This window comes from Martes martes (genome assembly GCF_963455335.1).
Source record: "Martes martes genome assembly, chromosome: 6".
Taxonomy (NCBI): domain Eukaryota; kingdom Metazoa; phylum Chordata; class Mammalia; order Carnivora; family Mustelidae; genus Martes; species Martes martes.
This window is the reverse complement of record NC_137893.1, coordinates 44,256,643-44,279,340: the sequence shown is the minus strand read 5'-3', so window position 1 is coordinate 44,279,340 and position 22,698 is coordinate 44,256,643. Positions and strand designations below refer to the sequence as shown.

At 46.1% G+C, this 22,698-nt stretch overlaps 1 protein-coding gene across 1 annotated transcript in view; it reads left to right on the top strand.

The window, feature by feature from the left end:
• NT5E (5'-nucleotidase ecto) overlaps positions 1-21,655 on the top strand; it is a 49,344-nt gene extending 27,689 nt beyond the window's left edge. Inside the window, exons 4-9 of the mRNA XM_080806445.1 lie at positions 10,770-10,967; positions 12,240-12,394; positions 13,808-13,913; positions 14,953-15,102; positions 16,454-16,654; positions 19,649-21,655. Of these exons, the coding sequence (XP_080662571.1) occupies positions 10,770-10,967; positions 12,240-12,394; positions 13,808-13,913; positions 14,953-15,102; positions 16,454-16,654; positions 19,649-19,812 (974 nt within the window). The 3' untranslated portion in view covers positions 19,813-21,655. The remainder of the gene's footprint in view (positions 1-10,769; positions 10,968-12,239; positions 12,395-13,807; positions 13,914-14,952; positions 15,103-16,453; positions 16,655-19,648) is intronic.
• Positions 21,656-22,698: the final 1,043 nt, after the last annotated feature.

Below are 22,698 nucleotides of genomic sequence, written 5' to 3'. Positions count from 1 at the left end.
CACACACACATAGACACACACACACGTACCTAAAAGAAAATTTCACAAAACATCCAGATTACACCTTATATTTTCTGTTATCTAATTTGTTTAATGCTGGTTACCTCGTATTAAATTAACTTCAATGTACTGTAACTAGACCATTTTTTTAAAAAGAAACCAGCTTTTAATGAGGCATGATGGAAACAGTACATGAACCGCTCCCCCAGCCCACCCCCCGCCCCACAAATGTTGAACATCGTTCCAGGTTCTTCTGAGTACAACCATTGTACACGTGGAGATAACCTAGTATTGTCTAACCATTCTCGTGTTGGAATGAAATGAGGCTTACAGAATCTTCAAGTTGCAAGGGGTGAGGTCTAGTGCCCACATGTTTTCTCTAAAGGAACAAGATCCTAGAGTCATGAACTGGTCCATAGTGTTGCCTTTGGAGAATGTAGTAAAGTGAGAGCAGATTGACAGCTGAAGTATGTATGCCAGGGAACTCTACACCCCGTGCAGCCCTCAAAGGCAGACTCAGTGTGCTATCTGTTTGCCTCTTGCTGTTTGAACTGAATTTTGGATCGTGCCAGTCATTCTGGCTACCTGTGGCTTTGGGTGAGTGGAGACATTAATTTTTGTATCTGCAGAATAGCAAGGGTAGAACTGCCAAGTCTACGACCCCCTGCATTCTGACATACTGTTCCCCACAAGGTCATCCATGCAAAGAGCCTGATTGCTTAAAACGTTGGGGAAATACAAACTTTTTTTGTACAACGCCTTATAACTTCCTTAGGTTGCTGCCGTGAACTTCACAGTACCTCTAACTTCTCTGAGGCTCCCACCTCCAGGCTCTACCACCCAGGCCTCTCCTTCTCACTGTCATCTAGTGGTCTCTAAGCCACTCCCCAGCTTCCCCCAGCTTGTGGTCTTCCTCTGCCCCAGCTCCTGCCTTCGTCCTGGCAGAATGTTCCATGTGGATGGCTGACCCCACGTGCAAGGTTCAGAGTCCCTTGATCCTCTCAACGTGTGACTGTCAGCTCCACTCCATTTCAGCAGCTTCACATGTGAGGCTGAAAGTGGGTCATCATCGGATGGCTCTTTCTCTGGAGCCCCACAACCCCCCCTCCCTTGTCACGGCCTCCTGGCTTTACCTTAGAGCCTCTCACCCAATACTCCTTGGAGAGCTGGCCATCAGCCTTACGGAAACCTCCGTCTCCTGGGCTCCTCTCTCCATCCCAGACCAGCAGGCTTCACATCTCTCTCTTGTTGACTTGATCACGTCCATTAGGGACTCTTGGCCATGTCTGTAACTGACACCTGGAAGGCAGGTGCCCAGGACTGTTGTGACTCTTAACAGACGGAGCACCTTTCAAAGTAAGATTTCTTTATGTGACCATTTTTCATTGAACACCTTATTTTCATTGCTTCTAGACATAGACACACATTTGTGGAACATGAAATTCAAACCACTTTGTTTATTAGAGACCTTAAATGATTTTAAGGGCCACAGGATTTCATTCTCAAAACCAGTGGGGTTCACCGTGTAATTATAAATATGACAGAGCAGAAAAAGCTAATGCTTGCTCTTCATGCTGTAGCCAGTGGCCAGACGCCAGGTAAGGGGAGGGACCGGCCCTGCTTCACTGGAGTCAGTGAGGTTAGGGTGAAAGGTTTTATTGTTGTTTGCAACCATTGTTCATCTCCATTAATTTTCGTTCTTGAAGTTTAGATAATCTTGTGTTTTCAAACAAGAAAATGGGCTCATATTTTACCACATCCACAGGACAGGGAAACCCTATCCCACAAAGAACCATTTCCTTTGGGAATCAGTGAGGACTGTGGTTTATTAAGTGAGCTGGGAGAACCAACCCGAGGGCAGGGGTGTAGGCTTGTTTCAAAGATCACGTCCTTGGGGGCATAGGGACTTGTTCCAGTGGTCACTCACTCAGGACCTTTCCGTCAACTTCTAACCATACCCCCCAGCCTCAGCACCAGCCTCCTTTTTGTAGCCACATAACACTCATCTGTCTTAATCACATCTCATGAGACTGCGTTCCAAGATGAAGTGGGACTGTCCAAACTCAGAACATAAAAAGAAAGATTATACAACATGGTCAAGGTCATTTGGCAGTGTTGAGTTATAAGGAAAGCTAATGGCCAACAGTTGTGAAATCATAAACTCATTCCCATTGCAAAGTACAAGTCTCCTCCTGGGATTACAATTCATGTCGCCCTAACTTTGCCTCTTACTGATCTTCTCAGAAGATCTCCTTTTTTCCACCCTCACCAGGTAGCAGCATGGGGTGTGGAAAGGGCTTTGGACTCCAACAGACCCCTTTAGAAAAATTATCCCAACTGTAATCACCTGAGAGTTGTAAATCCCAAGCTAATTTATGAGGTCACTCCTCTAATAAATGAAAAGGCTCTTTATCATGCAAAACTTGGAAAATATTGGAAACTTGGAAAATATTTTCTGACCCCTCCCATCTGATAATTCCTTGGGGATCTTATGTTTGTCTTCATCTCCTTGATCCTAATTTTTACTTCTGCTGAATTCTCAGTCACCTATGGCCTTGCCTCTCCCAAACTGTTCTTATCTATCCATGAAGTATAGTATCAAATATGGGAAACTGACCTTTCTTCTTCATCTCCCCCAAACTCCATCCACACAAGACAGCTTCCCTTCAAGGCTGCCAGTCATCACAGGGGAGTGGGCCACAGCACAGCACAACCCCTCACCTGCACTGGAACTTCTTCAAGGCCCCCCTGCCATTGCCTCCGCAGGGCATGCCTCACTGGTTGACGTTTCTTCCTTAGCGCCCCGCCCCCCCAGTCTCCACCCATGTCCCACGTTGGTGTTCTCCTTTTCATTACTCCACTCTCCACCCCTTGGATCCTCAGCTACCCCTGACACTCGGAATTCTCCCACTGTTTTGAAGCAAACCATCGCTCTCTGTTTGTACTCCCACTCCCATCCACGTCCATGTCAGGGAGCCTGTTGTCCCAGACAGAGGAGAGGAGGAGATGAACAGGGAGACAGATGTACCTACACAAGGTACACCTGCTCTCCTTGTCACCCTGTTGGAAACTTGACCTGTCACAATCGTTTAAACAGAAAATTATTTCTCCCTAAAATGGATTCTGCCACCCATTCCCCCCCTTATTGTTTTCCATACATACATACATTGGGTTTTTTAAAGATTTTAATTATTTATTTGAGAGAGAGAGACATAGTGAGAGAGAGCATGAGAAGGGAGAAGGTCCCAAGGAGAAGCAGACTACCCATGGAGCGGGGATCCCGGTGTGGGATTTGATTCCAGGACTCCAGGATCATGACCTGAGCCGAAGGCAGTCATTTAACCAACTGAGGCACCTAGGCGCCCCATATATTGTTTTGTTGTTTTTTTTTTTTTAATTCACACAAACTATATTGATCGTTGCCATAGGGTGGCGGGACTGTGAGTAATTTTTTCTTCTCCATTGACCAAATAGGCTTTCATGCTAGTTTTACTTAAAAAAATGTTAAGGGGGTCCTGAGTGGCTCAGTGGGTTAAGCCTTTGCCTTCGGCTCAGGTCATGATCTCAGGGTCCTGGGATCGAGCCCCACATCGGGCTCTCTGCTCAGCAGGGAGCCTGCTTCCCACACTCTCTCTGCCTGCTCCTCTGCCTACTTGTGATCTCTCTCTCTCTGTCAAATAAATAAATAAATAAAATCTTTTTTAAAAAAATGTTTAAACCTCTCTAAACCCTATAACCTTAACTATTCTTAACTTTGTTAAAAGAAACTCTTCCACAGCCAACTTACTGAATGATTCATGAATCGGGCAGGATCCCATCTAGCAGATAGAAAGGAGCTCCAAAGAGCCATACGAGGCCAGAGAGACTTATAGATCAGAGTAAGCAGGAACAAGGAAGTTACATGGGGCACTTGCTGATTGGTTACAGCAGGGTTACTTTCCTTCCAGGGAACAAAGGGAAGTTTGGGAGCAGGCTGGGGAACTTGTGCTGAGCTGGCAAACACCGGCTCCTTGACCGGGGCTTGCCTCTTCTGGGACAGCTGAGCACAGTTAAGTGTTGGTTTGCTGGCTTGGGGCTCAACACCAGCGACTCCATCTTGGCCTAAACTTGTTACTTGAACAACTTGAACTATTGTAAATACTTCTGTGAAATAATTTTTTAAAGGAGGTATATACTCAGTTTGAGAATCTGAGCTACATACATAAAGGACCAAATATACCTTTTTACCTTTAAAAAATAAAAAACCAGGAATATGGTGCTTTATCCCAAGCAGGCTGGCAGTGTCTTACTCAATTGTCTTATCCTCAGTTTGTACATTTCGCCCAGACCTAGAAACACCTGTGATTTTGAATTCGTGACTGCTAATCTAGAAGAGAATTTCCAAACACTCTTGTCATGATTTGGAAGCAGACTTTGGTCATGTCAGATGATCTCCAGGTTCCCAGAGACAAGCTTGTTTAATTTGTGTCCTCCGTACTTGATTGCTTATGAGTGTGATTGACATGAATGATTTGCAAGAATCAGCTGTTAGGAGCCCAGAAACACAGCATTTCATGTTGTATATAACCATTCTGGGAATGCCTTCTCCAGCTGAATGCTGACTGTCCCTAAAAAATCTATCAGGTATACATCAATTTATGGTCATGTACACCTCTTTTTTAATCTCAAGACCTAAAGCTATTACTTCTGAAAAGAGCACTGTGAGTACATGGAACTACAAGAAGGTCATGCTAAGATGAAAACCGTCTCTCTCTCTCCATCCCATTCCTGTGGACTCTGCATTTTAACAGGCCATAGTGATAGAACAGTGTTGTGATTTTTTTTTTAATTTGTCATATGAAACCCTGTTCTATAATGTAAAAAGTGAATGGGAAGTCTGGTGCCTTCCCAGCACCAGAGTACGGGGCCACAGGGATGGCTAGATGCTGTGGTGAAGAGAAGAGGACGGCGGACAGCTGGGGCATCCCTCCTTCCCCTGCTCTGTCTCCATCAAGCAGCCTCTCCTGACCTTGTGAAGACACAAAACAGGCCTTAGGCCTGGCCCTGCGGAGCAGTGGAGATCCAGAACACCAGGTGCCTGTCGGCGCTTGGTAAATATTTGTTGAATGAGTGAATGAATTTGCAGTGATCCCTTGGAGGGATCCCGCCTACAGGACTCCTTTACTTGCTCCAACCCCTCAGGACTGGGTAAAGCCCACAGCCTGGCCTGGACTTCACGAGGGGTTTGTGCCCGCTCTGGGTACTGCTCCAAGACTCGTCCTCTCCTTCAGACCTCCCAGCCCTCACTGAACATCCAGGAGCAAGAATGTGAACAGTCGAAGCCTGTGCAGAACAGAGGGACGGAGTCCAGAGACGGAGAATGTCAGCGGCCCGTTAAGTCCCCTTAAGGAAACAGGACAGCTAGCATGTTGCGGTCTGGTGCGGAGATGGCCGAGGGCACTGCAACTCGCCCCTCTGATTGTGGAGGACCTCTTGGCCGGGAAGGCCGGAGGAGCCCTCAGTCCTGGACCCTTGAAGCTGCTTCTACAGCAGAGGCAGGGCACAGAGCCACAGGCCTGGCTGGCTGGGAGCTCGGGGCCCAGCGACCAGCGGTGTCCACCCTGTGACCTGAAGAGCACTCACGGCAGGGAGCCCGAAGCCAGAATCTGGCCCCAGGGCCACCGAAGCCTGTACGACCTGAGCGGTCTGCTGCAGGGCTCACGTTGCCACCTGATTTTCTGCATGCGCAAGTTCTCCATTGCTTACTTAAAAAAAAAAAAAAAAAAAGGTTAAACAACTTTTGGGTCAAACCACTAGTCAGATCTCTTGTTTTACAAATTTAGGAAATAAATGTAGGCCTTAGGGGCTAAATGTCTCTCTCAAGGTTGTGAAACCAAAATCCATTCTCTTGACTCCCAGCCTGGATTCTGCTTTACAAATCCCCACTCAGCTCTCAGCTAGTTAGTTTAGAAAATTAAATTGTGGGGGGATCTGGGGGGGCAGGAGAGGGGCACACAGGCATTGCTCCCTTTACATACGGATTTCACTATAGGGAGAGTGTAGAAGTCTTGTCTGGTTCCTGGAAAAGCACTGGCTAAATGGCTCAAGCTTAGTCATTCAACAAACACTCATTGAGTGCCTTCTCTGTGCTGGCAAACCCTGGAGACATAGCAGCCTCTGACCTCCTGGAACTTGTCTTAAAAGGGGTACTGACCCTCATCCAATTTTTCTCAGTATGCAAATCAGTCAGTCCTATCATATGTATTTACAAAGCATGCTGTGAATGGAGAAGTCCAATGTTAGGAGAGCATATATAGGAAGACCTGACCAAGACTGGGGGATCAGCACACAGCCTTCTCCTAAAAAGCTGACGTTTGGGCTAAGATCAGAAAGACATCCAGGAGCTAACCTGTCAACAGTGATCACTCATCTGTATTGACCTGAGTCCGCTCGCCTGGCTGCGTTAACTTCTGCAATCCTGCCAGCAAGCCTGTAGGTCAGTATCTTCTCCATTTTAGAGATGGCTGAGCTGAAGCTGAGTGAAAGAACGAGCGCGCATGTTGGCCTTTGGCTCCAGGTCACACCCCGTGTCGAAGCTTCGGTGGGTGTGGCCCGGGAAGGGGAGAAGCTAGGATCGCTGCCGCTGCTGTGCAGGGAAGATGGTCTAGAGAAGCCGGCAAGACAAGAAAGGGCCATGTCATCTAGGTTATGATGCTCACGTTTCTCCTAAGACAGTAGGAGAGCCTTTATTTATTTATTTATTTTTAAGATTTTATTTATTTATTTGACAGAGAGACACAGTGAGAGAGGAAACCCAAGCAGGGGGAGTGGGAGAGGCAGAAGCAGGCTTCCTGCTGAGCGGAGAGCCTGATGGGGGGCTCGATTCCAGGACCCTGGGATCATGACCTGAGCCGAAGGCAGATGCTTAACAACTGAGCCACCAAGGCGCCCCAGTAGGAGAGCTTTTAAATCAGGGAGTACATGGTCATATTTACATTTTAGAAAGATCACTCAGGCCAGCTGTGTGGGCATGGGATTAGAATGAGGCAAAGAAGAAGCATATAAGGGCGCCTGGGTGGCTCAGTGGGTTAAAGCCTCTGCCTTTGGCTCAGGTCATGATCCCAGAGTGCTGGGATCAAGCCCCGCATCGGGCTCTCTGCTCAGCAGGGAGCCTGCTTCTCTCTCGGCCTCTCTACCTGCTTGTGATCTGTCTGTCAAATAAATAAATAAAATCTTTTAAAAAAAAAAAAAAGAAGAAGAAGCATATGGACCAATTAGGAGGCCTTTGCAGTAACCCAAGCAAGAGATGATGCTGACCAGGAGTGTGGCTTCCCCAAGGAGATGTAAAGAAGTAGGCAGTCTCTAAGTAAAAGAGGCCTAAGTCCCTTAGAAGCAATCACATGAAATGTACTAATGACTGATTATTTTTATCCAGTCCTTTCATAGGAAGTATGGAAGTTCTTTTAATCTGAGCATACTTGACGCACCATGTTACATTAGTTTCAGGTGTACAACATAAGGATTTGGCATCTCTACGTGATGCTGTGCTCCCCACAGGCGTAGACCCATCTGACACCATACGACACCATTACAATACCATTGACTGTATTCCCTTTGCTGTGCCTTTTATTCCCGTGACTTATTCATTCCATAACTGGAAGCCTGTATCTCCCACTCTCCTTCACTCCTTTTGCCCATCCCCCTACCACCTCCCTTCTAGCAACCATCAGTTTGTTCCCTGTATTTATAGGTCTGATTCTGCTTTTTGTTTAATTCATTTGTTTTGTGTTTTAGATTCCACATGAGACTGAAATCATGTGGTATTTGTCTTTCTCAGTCTGACTTATTTCATTCAGCACAATACCCTCTAGGCCCATCTATGTTGTTGGAAATGGCAAGATGCCATCCTTTCTTCAGGCTGACTCATGTTTCCGTTGCGTAGAGGTACCACACAGGAAGCATGGAATTTCTTAAACTGGTTCCCCCATACATTAAATCTGTGGTGAGAACTGCCTTGAAACTTTCTGTAATTCATTCAGCCAACTGGAAACCATCTCAAGGGCTTCCTCCTTGGCACTTCTGCCACCACGTGACCCAGTGTCTTGGCCCCTTCTGGCTACTGTGGGCGGCTGTCCAGGCCTGTACTTGGAACTGTCACATTCCCAAGGAGCTGCTGTGGCCAAGTCTCCCAGGGCAGGGCCCTGATGGTTCTGTCAGGCATTTGCACTGTGCTGGGAAATGTCCCATTTACCAAGTCTAAATGTCAGCTCACAGTCCAACGGCTTCTCCACCTTTGGTTCCCAGATTATTTACGTGCTAGATGGCTGAAATCGAGTTCTGGTGACTTTCCTGCCAAGATGAAAAGTTGGTTTTTTAAAGGCAGATGAGTGGCTCTGTGTGGAAATATTTGGGGCATGAGTGTCTTTGGCTGAATAGGATGCTACGGAAAATGTGGAGCCTTGGGTTGCTTTCTCTGCCATTGGTGTTTTGAGCTTGCCAAGTTGAGGGGAGCAGAGAGCCAAAACGGACTGGCTACTGCCTCAGCCACTGGGAAGCATCCTCCTTGTTCCTGATTAAGGCCCTTTAAGAAGCAGATGACATGTGTTAGGTTCTAACAAAAGGAACTTCAAGGCCTTTCAGAAGGATGAGGCATTTGCCCCGATTGTTGAAATCCTGTAACATTCATTTTAAGTTTGGTTATGTCTATGTCAGTGAGGTAGAATAACAAAGGCTAAAAAAAGGTCAGACTTGCCCTTCTCTAGAGTTTCCAGGAAACTACCAGTCCTTTCTGAAACTAATTTAGTGCCTTTTCCTCCCAGATTTCGGGGCAGCGGGGAGAGGTTGGGGGTTCCGCCACCTTGTGGACATGTTGGGAACTGCACCTCCCAATTGACACCTGCATCTCTGGGCTCAGAGGAGGAACCACTGTCCCTAACCTTCCCCAGGTGAGGTGAGAGAGGCCTGCCATACCCCCTGGTCCAGGCACCAGCACAGAGTAGAATGAGGACGATGACCGTGTTAGCCTTCCCTGCGACCCTGCAATGCATGAGATCATCTGCAGCTGTTAGAGCCAAACTCTGCCAGTCACCTGTGAGGCTGGACGCTCCACTGGGACAAGCCCCACACTGGGTTGCAAGTCAGGTGCCTTCGTAAAAGTGAAGTTCCAAAACTCTTGTCTTTCTTCTTTTTTTTTCCAGAGGGAGGAAGGAAATGAGAAATTAATGTTGGCACCAGCTGTTTCCTGCATGTGAGGGGCTGGTATTTGCTACCCTTCTGCTCCATGGGTCTTGAGCTGGAGTAGGGGCTGCTCTTGGCATAAGAGCGGGGAAGGAGCAAGTTTTTTGCTGTATCCACCCCAGCTTCTCTTAGGTGAAAGGAGAAGCCCGGAAGCAGCCTGGTGTATCCTCTGGGCTCACATTCGATTTAGTAAGGGGCCTTTGGCCAGCAGCTCTCGAGGGCATTATGAGACTAGCGGCAGTAGGTTGTGTTGGGTAGTGGAGAGAGCATAAGGTCCCGTGCCTCACAGCCCTGCTTTTCTGTCCACTCTCCTTCACATGCCAGACATACCGCACATACCACACATACCGGTGTGACCTTGGGCACGTTGCCTGTGACAATCAATGTTTTCATCTCTAAAGTGGGGACAGTAATAGAACCTACCCCAGGAGATGCTTAGAAGATGGAATGAGGTCTAGGGCCCAACCCTCGTAACTGGCCCACGTGAGTAGCCAACATGTGCTGAAGATTCCTGAGCCCTCTGTAAACATCTAATAGAAAGGACTGGCCCAGGGTGTGGGGAGGGGGGCAGTGGTAGAAACAGTAGTGGGTTCAAGGGTATATCTTCTATAGTCTCTGATTCAAAACAGCCAAAGCAGGTCCTTGTCACTGTGGTAAGGGGTGCCCACCCGGAGCAGGTTCAGTTAAAGAACTGAAGCGTGGCACTCAACGAGGGGCCAGGGCCTGTGCTCTCCCCACCTCTGTGCAAGTTAGGTGTTCAGGAGGCAGCGGTGCGGAGAGCCCTTCAGCCTCCAGGTGGTGAGGTAGCCCCCAGGCTGTCCCCAGGGGACCCTCTGAGACAGAGGGCAGCAGAGCCTGGCCTGTGTGAGGTCTGGCTAGGTGAGCAGTGTGCACGTTAGTTGGCTGCCAGTGAACGAGGCTCTTGTAAAAGGCACCAGAAAGGATATAGATTTTAGCAGCAAAACCTGAGGACAGGCTTTGTCACTTCCGCCCATTCTCCAGTAAGGACTCTGAGCTCTAGATTGGGAGTCTAGGGTTTCTGAGGTGGCCATCCCCTCATAAGGGAAAGAAAGATGTCTTTGTTTTCTACTCTGTGCCAAGAGCTATGCTAGGAAGTTCAGACATTTAAACAACTCAATGGCCCTGTGAAATCGGAATTGTTATTTCACCCATTTTACAGGTGAGGAAACTGAAATGCAGGGAAGTGATGTGGCTGGGCTGGTCTCCCCGGCTGCTGGGAACGGAGCCCAGGTCTGGCTGGAGGTAGGAGAGTCTGAGCAGGACTGCCTCGTGTTGGCCCCTGCTGCACCAGGCACGGGACCATGGACTTGGGAAGAGCTTCCTGCTGAGTTGAGAGTGGAAGGATTCATGTGCCAGAGGGCCTTTGGAAACAGGGACAGATGCCCCAGCATGCCTCTAAAAGACCAGCTCTGTAGGGCAGCAGCTAGCAAATCCTTCATTCAGAATTCCTTGTCATCTGCCCAGTGGCCTGCGGACCCACAGCCAGCCGTGTACAAGGGCAAACTTGATCAGCTTTGGCTCTTCTCTTTTAGGCACACCACCTTCCAGAGAGGTGCCGGCTGGGAAGTACCCATTCATAGTCACGTCCGACGATGGGCGGAAGGTTCCTGTGGTCCAGGCCTATGCTTTCGGCAAGTACCTAGGCTATTTGAAGGTTGAGTTTGATGAGAAAGGAAATGTCGTTGCTTCCCATGGAAATCCCATTCTTCTCAACAGCAGCATTCTCGAAGGTACGTGACACTCAAGAGAGGGTTCCACCAATCCAAAAATTAGATGGCTGGACTTGTTGTGTGGTTAATGTTTCAGGACAAGACTCTGGTACCTTTGTGGGATTGAGTTCTCCCTTAAGTTTGCCCTCTTCGTGGACAAGGAGATAGAAAACACACCCAAATGCCCCAAATCCCATTTGCTTCCCCAAGTCCTCTCAGCATCAGATATCGTGTCCCTGCTTTCTGTCCCTTTTCAAGCTTCACCCGGGCATGGGAAAGCCACTCTCACCTTGTGTCCGGAAGAGGGCAGCTCACGGAAGCAAAGGGGTTCACACTGTGTGGAGCGGGGCTCCAACACCGGCCCCCCACCACCAGGAGGAGCATGCCTGTGGCAAGTTGCCCAGTCTTGATGGGCTTCAGTTTCTTTCTTTATCAGAGGAGGGAGTGTCTTTCTTTTTTGTATGGGACTCCGAGTAAAGTACATCTTATGTCCTCCATTTGCACATAGTCTATATGACCACACCCCTATGCCACTGTCACCTGCCTTTCACTGCTTACAGTGATCAGGGGAGGGGAGAGGGGTGCTCTGCAGAGCCTGCAGTCGCAACACAGACCTCTCAAGAGCCAGAAGGAGAGGCTGGAACCACACAGACCGAAGAACCTCAGCAGGCCCTTTATACCTGCGCTGGATGCCTTTCGTCCTCCCCCCAGCCTTCCCATGCCACCACCACTAACATTATCCCAGGTGGGCCCACAGGGGCTCGTGCAGGTGTGATGAGTTGATGTTAAGCTGGTTAGTGCACCTGGAGCACCTGGTTGGCTCAGGTGGTTGAGTGTCTGACTCTTGGTTTCAGCTCAGGTCATGATCTTGCAGTCCTGATGTTGAGCCCCACGCTGAGCCCGAGTAGGGCTCTGTGCTCAACAAGGAGCCTGCTGGAGACCCTCTCCCCCTGTCTCCCTCCCATCCTTCTCCCCCACCCAGGCATGTGTGCATGTACTTGCTCTCTCCCTCTCTCTCTCTCTCCCTAAAATAAATAAATAAATCTTTTTTAAAAGTGGGGGGTGGGATACTCAGTGGATCTTTAAATTAAGATCCATTCCTGGTCTTACTACCAAGAAACTGAATTTTCTGAGGAAATTTCAGTCAAACTAAAATGTAGACAAATTATGATAAAGAAATGTATAGTCACAACAGGTAAGCTAAATGATCTTTGATTCCTTCTCCAAACTGTAGGCCAGCTTGAGGCCTGCCTTAACTGCAGGCTGATTTTCTTTTTCTTTGCATGCTTCTAGATCCAAGCATAAAAGCAGACATTAACAAATGGAGGATAAAATTAGATAATTATTCTACTCAGGAATTGGGGAAAACAGTTGTCTATCTCGATGGCTCCACTCAGTCATGCCGTTTTAAGGAATGCAACATGGGCAACCTGATCTGTGATGCTATGGTGAGTGGTCCCAGGAGTGCGGGCCCTGTGTCTGGGTAGCGGGGAGGGAGCGGGGAAGGATGCAAGGAGGGACAACCTGATAATTAGACCCGAGGATTTTTTAAAAATCATGCCCAAACTAAAGCTTGGGGGAATTCATACTGAGTACCTTGGGAAGGTGCCTGATCTAGCCCAGCAGACCATCACTTTATTGCTTTATGAGGACTGAAGCCTTTAGCAGAAGTTGTCCATCCTGGATATTGCTTTCCTTTTGTAAGATGGTCTGAGTACACAAAATGTCACTACTCTCATGATGCCGACACAGTAGGGAAAACACATGTGCTTGGGCCTAACTTGGCCAGACTGTCTCACTGATCCGTCCTCTCGGCTCCAGAGAAGTAGGCCTTGAATGAATGGGAGCCTCCTTCACAAGCAGAGAATGACAACATGTCATTATGTGATAAGTCCCGTGGCTGAACACATCACCCCTGAAAACACCCCTCTAACTGTCTGCAGGCAGACTGGCCGTGGCAGCCCCTTGAGGGCCATGCTGAGCCAGCGTCCCTGAGTCAGGCTCAGCCCTCACACCGAAGGCTGCGCCCAGGGGGCTGACTTCGTCTGCGCCTGGCACGGCGCCTGGCGTACACAAACCCAGTAACTCATGGCTAAGTAAATAGCGGTGTTCACACTCTGCAAAGTGAGACCGTGCTGGCTCCCTGGAACTAGGCAGTCATGCAGAAGAAGTAGTGGAAGGGAAGCCTGTATGGGAATGGCTAGAGAAATGTCTGGAAGGAAACAAGCTGTTAGCAGTGCTTACCACTCTGCTAAGAGGCTGAGGCAAGTATAAGAAAACCTTTGCTTTTGCACTATTTTTTTTTCCAAATCAAAATGTATTCATCTTATTTCTGGTAATGAAACATGTATTTTGTAAAAGGAGGAAATGGATCCTGCCATTTCAGGAGGCTGTCTCTGTGCCTCCGAAATTGCGGGCTTGGGAGTCGGCTGGGGACCTGACATGGAGGCCAGGGAGCATGTTGGCAAGAGGCCCTGCTTTCAGAAGCAAGTGCGGGGCCTGTGGGAGGTGGGAGTAGGGGGGCAGTATGGCAAGGGGGTGGACAGCACAGCAGGCCAGTCTGCATGAGGCCCTGTCCTAATACAAGAGCCAGGTTTCACTACTGCCCACTGGCCTACAGGGTCTTAGGAAAGAGGGCTTCAAGCTACTTGCTTCTAAAAGTCTGACATGAGACTGGTCACAGTTTCTTGTCTTTGCTTCTCAGCATAAAACTAGTTCGAATCATACTTCAGAAGTGTCATAGACCACGGGAGCAGGGAAGAAGCAGCCGTGTTTCCTCGGTGGAGCCAGCCAAATTCCTGCAACTGATCCTGAGGAGGACGATGTAGAATAACTAATGTAAATTCATGTTACTGTTGCAGATTAACAACAACATTAGGCACCCAGATGACGTGTCCTGGAACCATGTGTCCATGTGCATTTTAAATGGAGGTGCCATTCGGTCGCCCATCGACGAACGGAACAATGGTATGCTTCCAGGCTTAGGGTCGCTAACTCAGCATGTTCTGTCTCCAGCCAGGCCCACGTGGAGCCGAGGCCCCTCTCTGCCATCAGCCCTGCACCACAGGGTTGGCCTCTTCAGTTCGGGTCCACCGCTGCTCAGCCAGGGCCGCCCCAGAAGGACACACAGAGGTAGCAGCTAGACATGATGGAACCCAGTCTTTTTTTTTTTTTTTTAAGACTTTATTTATTTATTTGTCAGAGAGAGAGAGCACACAAGCAGGGGGAGCAGACAGAGGGAGAGGGAGAAGCAGACTCCCTGCTAATCAGGGAGCCCAATGCAGGACTCAGTCCCAGGACTCTGGGATCATGACCTGAGCCAAAGGCAGTTGCTTAACCAACTGAGCCACCCAGGTGCCCTGGAACCCAGTCTTGATTTAAACTTCTGACTCAACAAAGCCAAGTACTAATTATTGCTGATTAATTAAAAATACTGACAGTCTCTTCCTTGATATCAGGAAAGAGAAAGCAACAAGTTGCCAGCCTTCTGTGCTGGAAAAAAAAGACCCTACTGGATTAAATTTTTATAGTACGTTTACAGATATCCAGGGTATCATAGGGGAAAGCAAACCAACTAGACAGACACAGTCAGGACATTTACAATCGCCCCTAATACGCTATCAAAATCAGGTAGTCTCTGTGTGAAGCCCCACACTCGGCTCATTGTCAGACAGGGACAGGTGGCAGGGACGCATCGCCTGTCTGGAGGAACAGAGTGATGCTTCATACCCACTGAAGATCCAGCTGCAGCTGGGGGTCCAGGGCAGAGCACCAGTGACTCAGAAGCCATGGCCATTTCTAAGCTGCTGCCATCTTGCCCAGTGGAAGAGAGCATGGCCAGAGGCCTCTTGAGTCCATTTCCTCCCTAAGTGTCAGGAACACTTACACAGCTGATGCTGTCCCAATAGCATTCCCAGAGCTTCGTGTCTCCCTCATCTCTGCTGGTCTTGGCGTAAGCTCATTCTCAAGCTGTTTTTCTTCTTGCCTTGTCTACAACTACTCTCAGGCACAATTACCTGGGAGAACTTGGCTGCTGTGTTGCCCTTTGGGGAAACCTTTGACCTGATCCAGTTACAAGGCTCCACGCTGAAGAAGGCCTTTGAACACAGTGTGCACCGCTATGGCCAGTCTACTGGAGAGTTCCTCCAGGTGGGCGGTAAGTCACCCTTCAACGTGAGATGGGATTTCCTGCTGGTTGCCTCAGCTCCCCACATACCAGGACCTCCAAGACCAGATTTGTTTAGGCCTTCCCCCACGAATGCACAGTCTTTCAATGGCCATGGGCTCCCAGACTGCTGAGATTAGGTCAGGGTCAAAGCCCAGGCCCCTGGCAGTGAGCAGTAATCGCTACATCTGATTTGGACATCGGATGGACCCTCTGCAGGAACTGGCCCTCCAAATTCTAATAAGCAGCTCAGCTGCCTTGAGGTCTAGTTCCTATTAAAATCTTAGTTGTCTAGACATTCACTATTCTTTGCTAAAAACAAAACCAAAAAAACCCAGCCCTTCTCTCTTCTATTCATAATTGCCTGGAACCATGCAGTGTCCAGTCAGTTTTAAACAAGGATGATTTCAGGGAGGGACAGCCCCTTACTTAGACACATTGGGACACCTGGTTCTGGTTCCACTGTAACCTGGGGCAGGTTTCCAACCTCTCTGGAAGCAGAGAGAAACCATGGCCTGTTCATCTCACAGATCACAGTGCAAATGGAACGAAAATAAATGCTTCCCCAATCGACAAGGACTTCTGAAACACATCGGTCAGTTATGAGTTGCACAGTTCAGTGAGTTAATCTGTAAAATAATAATTAATAATAGCTTTATTAACTTTGACACCATATTTTGGCCTCTTTTTTTTTTTTTTTTTTTTGGTACTGTAGGTGGTGGGCCTCACCTGATGGTGTGATTGCTTTGTCATGTCCTCCCTCTCTAGAAACACCCCGCTCTTGGGATTAGGGCTGCAGAGGGTGGGGGTGCCCCACCTGCTGCCTTGAGGGAACCCAAACATTCTGTACTTCTCCAGGAGAGAGTTGGGGGGACGGTGGGGTTTTGATGCTCCAGCAGTTCTGGGTAGTTGTTACCTGTTCTGTAAGAAAGTCATCCAAACCCAGATTATTACCATTTAGTAGTCTTCAGAATTCTAACAAAATGTTCTGCACCTCTCATCTATTTCTCAGGTTCCAAAGTCATTGAACCAAGTAGCTGACCAGTTCATTTAGGATTCTAAAAAAGATGTGGTTTCTCCCTGCATTGGTACCCCAGGCCCATTCTGAGCCAGAGCCAATTTTCCTTCTAGTGGTTCTCAGACCTCCCAGGACTTGAGGGTAGACCTAACCAAATGCTGCAGTGTCTTCTCAGCTCCCCTGATGAAACATCATTGAAGCTCACACTCCATGCAAACCAAATCCAATGCCCTAATTCCAGATTTCAGCCCAAATCTCTCTCTCAGAAATCTCTTCCCTAGATCTCTTGGATCCAGTGAAAACACAGACTCATTTCTTTTCTAGGAATTCAAGTGGTGTATGATCTTTCCCGAAAACCTGGGGACAGAGTAGTCAAATTAGATGTTCTTTGTACCCAGTGTCGAGTGCCCAGTTATGAGCCTCTCCAAATGGACAAGACATATAAGGTAGTCCTCCCAAGCTTCCTCGCCAATGGTGGAGATGGATTCCAGATGATAAAAGATGAAGCACTAAGACACGACTCTGGTAAGCACAAGTGTCTCTCCCTCTCCTTACTCCCAAAGTCCTCACAGACAACAGTAGTGGTCCAAAGACAGGAGCTACTCAGGATGCCAGGACTGCAAAGCCAGAACCAGAACCCGCCCCTGTGTTGCTGACTCTCTCCAGTTTGGTTGGAGAACAGCAGCACAGCACTGGGCCCGGTGTGCCCTGCCCTTCCCCGGCACACAGACCCACCCATCCAAGCCCCAAGTGTTTCGAAACTCTTTTAAGTACGTGTAAACAGCTATTCAAATTGTGAAATATAAATGAGTTTTGCGCTTACAGAAAAACCTCATCTCTAGAATTTTAGATTGGATCTGGAAAATCCTGTAAACTTTCTTGAAGCATTTAGTGTGAATTGGTCAGGTAGGAGTGGATAGGATAGGCTCCCCTCCCCGTTTTCAGCAGTGGGTTTGTTGAGCAAATTGTAAGTCTGTACTGGACCCCAGCCAATATTTTTGGCAGCATTTAGGGTCTTTTTACCCCAGCCTCACTTTTAAAAATCAGTTCTGAGAACCACTTCCTGTGGAAGTCCACTGATGGGAGATACCTGGGAGATGTGAGTCCCACAGAGGCCCTGAGGATGCCACCAGCACAGGGCCATTTCTAAAAAATTAATTAAAACAAAAACAAACAAAAAAGAACCACTTCAGACACATAAAGTCCATTGATAGAATATACTACCCCTTCCTCTTCTCCAGGGCAGAAGCCAAGTGTGCTTATAAGACAGATGCAGAGTTTCTCTTCATTTCCAGGCAGGAGCTCAGCTAGGTTCCCCCTCTGCTCCACCATGGTGGGCCTGCTGTTTTAACTGCTTCCAAGGAGGGTGGAGAGCAGAGCTAGGGCAAAGGAGGCAGTCCTTTCTGCCAGGAAAGGCACTGGCTACTTCTGTCCGTTCCGTAATAGAAGATGCAAGGGCAGGCTAAAAAGGTGTCTTCTTGAGTCCCCGCATGAGACAGAGGCTGGTGGCTGTGCATCACCCAAGCCCAGACTTACAGGTATTGGAAAGGAGGAGCTCACAGAGAAGGTTCAGGAAGCCTTGGCCCTAAGGGTTCTCAACCCTAGCTATATATCCGAGTCAGTTGGGGAGCAGTTTAAATTAAATACCAATACCTTGGCCCGAACTTTTAAGAGAATCTCATTTAATTGGGTTGGGGCAAAAGTCTCTTACAGTGATTCAAATGCAGGACTGAGAACCAGAGCAGAGAGTTCTTTTTTAAATATTAGTGATAAAATTTTTATTGAGGTATAATTGACATAGAAGATTAGTGTTAGACATATAGATTCAATATATGTATATATGATGAAATGATCATCACAATGTCTAGTTAACATCATATAGTCACAAAAAAATTTTTTTAAAGATTTTATTTATTTGACAGACACAAAGTGAGCAAGAAAACACAAGCAGGGGGAGTGGGAGAGGGAGAAGCAGGCTTCCTGCCGAGCAGGGAACCCAACATGGGGCTGGATCCCAGGACCCTAGGATGATGACCTGAGCCGAAGGCAGATGCTTAACAAGTGAGCCACCCAGGCACCCCCCCAAATTTTTTTCTTACAATGGGGGACTTTAAAGATCTGCTCTCATAGCAACTTTTAAATTTACAATACAGTATTAACTCTATAGTCACCATGCTGCACATTATATCCCTATGACTCATTTGTACTGGAACCCTGGACTTTTGATCCCCTTGACCTATTTTGCCTACCCCGCCTCCACTTCTGGCAACTAGCAGGTTGTTCTTTATATTGACAAGCTTGGTTTTGTTGCTGTTAATTCCATGTATAAGTGAGATCATATGGTAGTCTTTCTCTGACTTACTTATCATAATGCCCTCAAGGTCCATCGGTGTTACTGCAAAAGACAAGATTTCATTTATGGCTGAATAGTATTCCATTGTGTGTGTGTGTGTGTCACATTTTATCCATTCATCCACCAGTGGACACTTTTTCCCAGATCTTTGCTATTGTAAATAATGCTGCAGTGAACATGGGTGTGCATATTTCTTTTTGAATTAGTGTTTTTGTTTTTTTCAAATACTCAGAAGTGGAATTGCTGGATCATACAGCGGTTGTTTTTTCTTTATTTTTTGAGGAAACTCCATACTGTTTCCCATAGTGGCTCTACCAGTTTACATTCCCACTAGCAGTGCACAAGGGTTCCTTTTTCCACATCCTTGCCAACACTTGTTATTTCGTATCTTTTTTGATAATAGCCATTCTAACCAATGAGGTGGTATTATGTGTTTAGATTTGCATTTCTCTGATGATGAGTGATCTCGAGCATCATTTCATATTATCTGTTGGCCATCTGCCTGTCTTCTTTGGAAAAATGTCTATTCAGATCCTCTGCCCATTTTTTAATCAGATTTTTGTTTTTGTTTTTGAATTGTAGGAGTTCTTTGTTTATTTTGGGTGTTAACCCTTCATCAGATAAAGGATTTGTCAAGGAGTATTATTAAAACAAAATTTTTGCCAGGTCCCTATGAGTTTGTTGAGTTACAGGCAGTTGGTATTTTTTTAAAATCAGGTCTCCTCTCTTTTGGAAATGAAGTCTCCATTGTCTCACTGTCAATTACGTGAAAATGATTTCTGACCAGGCAAGCAGAAGGAAGCCACTTTTATTGTCTCAACTAATTGTTCTCGACCAGTTCCCTAATGCCCTTATTTTGGAATGGTTCAGAAGCAATAATGGCAACAACATTTTCTTGAGTTATCTCAGAGTTGATGGAGTTATCTAATTATCTAGTAGTGAACAATGGGTACATTAGACATCTGGGACATGAAAAAGCAATCAAATTCTTTACACCTTTGATTACCACTCTTTCTTGTCTTTTGTGACATTTTATCCCTAGCTTATGAAAGAAATTTCTCTTCTAATTACAGAGGACTTTAGAGAAATACACTGGTTTTCTCACTTCTTACTCTTAATTGATAATTACTTATTCTGTAATTAAAATAATGTATGTATTTTTCTAGGTGACCAAGATATCAATGTGGTTTCTGGATACATCTTAAAAATGAAAGTAATTTATCCAGCGGTTGAAGGTCGGATCAAGTTTTCTGCAGGAAGTCATTGCCATGGGAGCTTTTCTCTAATATTTCTTTCATTTTTGGCAGTGATCATTGTTTTATATCAATAGCCAAAAATTCTTCTTGCCATTAATGTGTGGAACTGCATTTTTTCCAAGTGAAATTCAAGTCTGCCTTTTAGGAACTGGCTTGATGATGGCACAGATCATCTCTGCAGGCCCCTAGAAGCTGAGCTTAGAGGACTGTAAATGAAGACACTGACACCATCACTCAGGATCATCAAGTTAATGAATACACGGGAAAAAAAATGAAAATGAGCCCTTTGACAGAAGGCCAACCATCTTTAGTTTACATATGCAAATTCTAATAAAATTTTATTAACAATTTTAAACCATAGAAATCATTTTTCTTCTTTACATCTATTTTAATCCACCCAACAACTATGTTTACATTTTATCATTTACAAGGGAGTTTTAAGCACAGTATCTTATTTGATGCCTATAATTTTGGTACACAAGGCAGGTACTATTTTTCCCATTTGACAGATGGGAAACTGAAGCTCAGAAAGAGCAGACTTGTACAGGGCCATACAGCTGAAAGTGGCAGATGTAAGACCAGAACCCAGCATTTCTGACCTCAAGCCCAGCACTCGTTCAACTACATCCAGTTGCTGTTCAGAATGATACTTAATAGCTTCCTGTCTTCCTGTCAATGGCATCAAGCTCCTGGATGATAAGTGTCTGCTTTATTTCAGGTCTCTGTTTTTTCCTTTTTAGATCCTGTTATAGTGAGTTTAATGGACTAACACAGGGTAGCATTCTCTCTTGTACCACCCATGTGCCTTTAATGAGTCAGGGAACAAACAGTGCAGCAGATGATAGGAAAGGCAAAAAATAGTCCAGGGTCAGGGAGAAAGGCAAGGGAAGAACAGGAGGCCCAGGATGTATTTACAGAAGAAAAAGAACTAAAGGGCATTTAGATTTGTTAAGGGGTATTTGTTAAGGAGCAGCAGCATAGTGCCTGACGTGGTATTAGCTGTTAATAATTTTACGGGAGTCCATCAATTCCGCCTCTGTGCTCCTTCTTTCCTTCTAATGTAAAGGTATCATTAAAGTACCTTCTAAGACAAAGTGTAATTCTAAACCTGTACCTGTCCCTCCCCAGCAAGATGCCAGCACTGTACTTACTCTAGTCACACTACACACACACACACACACACACTCTCTCTCTCTCTCTCCCCCTTTCTCTCTCTCTCCCTCCCCACCCCCACCCCCAGTCATGGAAAATCCAGAAGATAAGACAAGGATTGATTTTTTAAAGTGGTATTACGTAAGGATTATTCTCAAATATAGATAGGAGAACTCCTGCCTGGGAGTGAGTCCCTCTGAGTGGAAGCTCAAGAAACACCCAGACTGATGAAACGATTTATGCCCCAAAGAACACATACTTGCTTAAGGTGGTCATGAGACCATGTGAGTGTGCTCAGCACTGCATAATGATTCAGCAAGAAATGGGAGCCTTCACCTTAAAGAATGGTGAGCAAATAGCAGTAGAGGTTTGGAGAAGCAGTGTTTGTTTCTTAATGTCTAAAAATATTAAGTACACTTGATAAAGCAATACACTTTTAAACTGTGTAACATCTTTAAAAAGGCCACTGCAATAAAATAATACCATCAGTTTTATGCATATACAGATTAGCTATAAATAAATAAATGTCAATAAGATTGTAAGAGGAAAATTAGAGAAAGGTACATTTGGAGTACATTTTTTATGCTTGGCCAGTAAAATAGAATAAATCCTACTGGAGCACAAATTTTTAAAGGACATTTTTGTAAGTTTTCTAAATACATGTGCATGTATTGTGCAGTGGTTTAAGAAATGACCTCAGACACTTTGCAATTGTAGATTGAATTATGCAATTCAATTGTATAATAAAACTGGACATGCACCTTGTCTTTGGTAGTTATTTCTTCTCTCAAGCAAACACTATAATCTGAGATGATATAACTGAAGGAAAACTTTGACAGTTTATCAACGGTATCATTTCCCTTGATCATAAGTCCCTTGCTATCTGATAACCCTCCCTATCCCCTTTCTCAAACAAAATACATGAAAAATGCGCACAATTTTTAGGTAAAAGAACACAGTAAATAAAGGGTATTTTAAGTAATACTATTGTTACATTTTCTGGCTTTCAGGCACAGAATCTAATGTAGAAACTGTTTTGAGGCCTGTAGTTGTTTACTAAAAATGAAAATGATCAAGCTAGACAATGTTGGGGATTTTAATTTATCTGAACTGGTTGTACATCTAAGAATCTTCAAGCATACTGATAACACAATAAACCAACTGTTACACACTGATCAACTGAATACATTAAATCTATTTTGTGGCAAAGCTGCCTGCAGCAGTTTGCAACAAAGAATAAGCTGATTTCTTAGAAGAGAGTTGAGGCTGCCAGTAGTTGTCCATTGGAAAAAGTTGCTCCCTCAAGGTCTATGCAGTCCCATGGATATATGGCTACGTTTGTCAAAATTAGGAAAGGTTCCTGATTTATTACTCGGGATTGCTGTAATAAACTGACACAATCTGGATGGCTTAAACAACAGAAATTTATCATCTCACCATTCTGGAGGTTAGGAGTCTAAGATCAAGTTGGCAGGGTTGTTTCCTTCTGAAGACTGTGGTGGAGAATCTATTCCAAGCCTCTCCCAGCTTCTGGTGGACTCAGGCATTCCTTGCCTTATACGTGGTATTTTCTCCATGTTTTTAGATCCCTTTCCTTCAGTATGTCTGCCTCCACGCCCCCCCTCCTCATTTTTTCTCTGGATTTATCTATTTAATCTGAGAGAGCAAGAGAGAAAGCACAAGCAGGATGGGCAGAGAGAGAGGGTAAGTCAGAATCTCAAGCAGACTCCCTGATGAGCACAGAGCCTGACGCAGGGCCTGATCTCATGACTCTGAGTTCACAGCTGGAGCTGAAGCCAAGAGTTGGA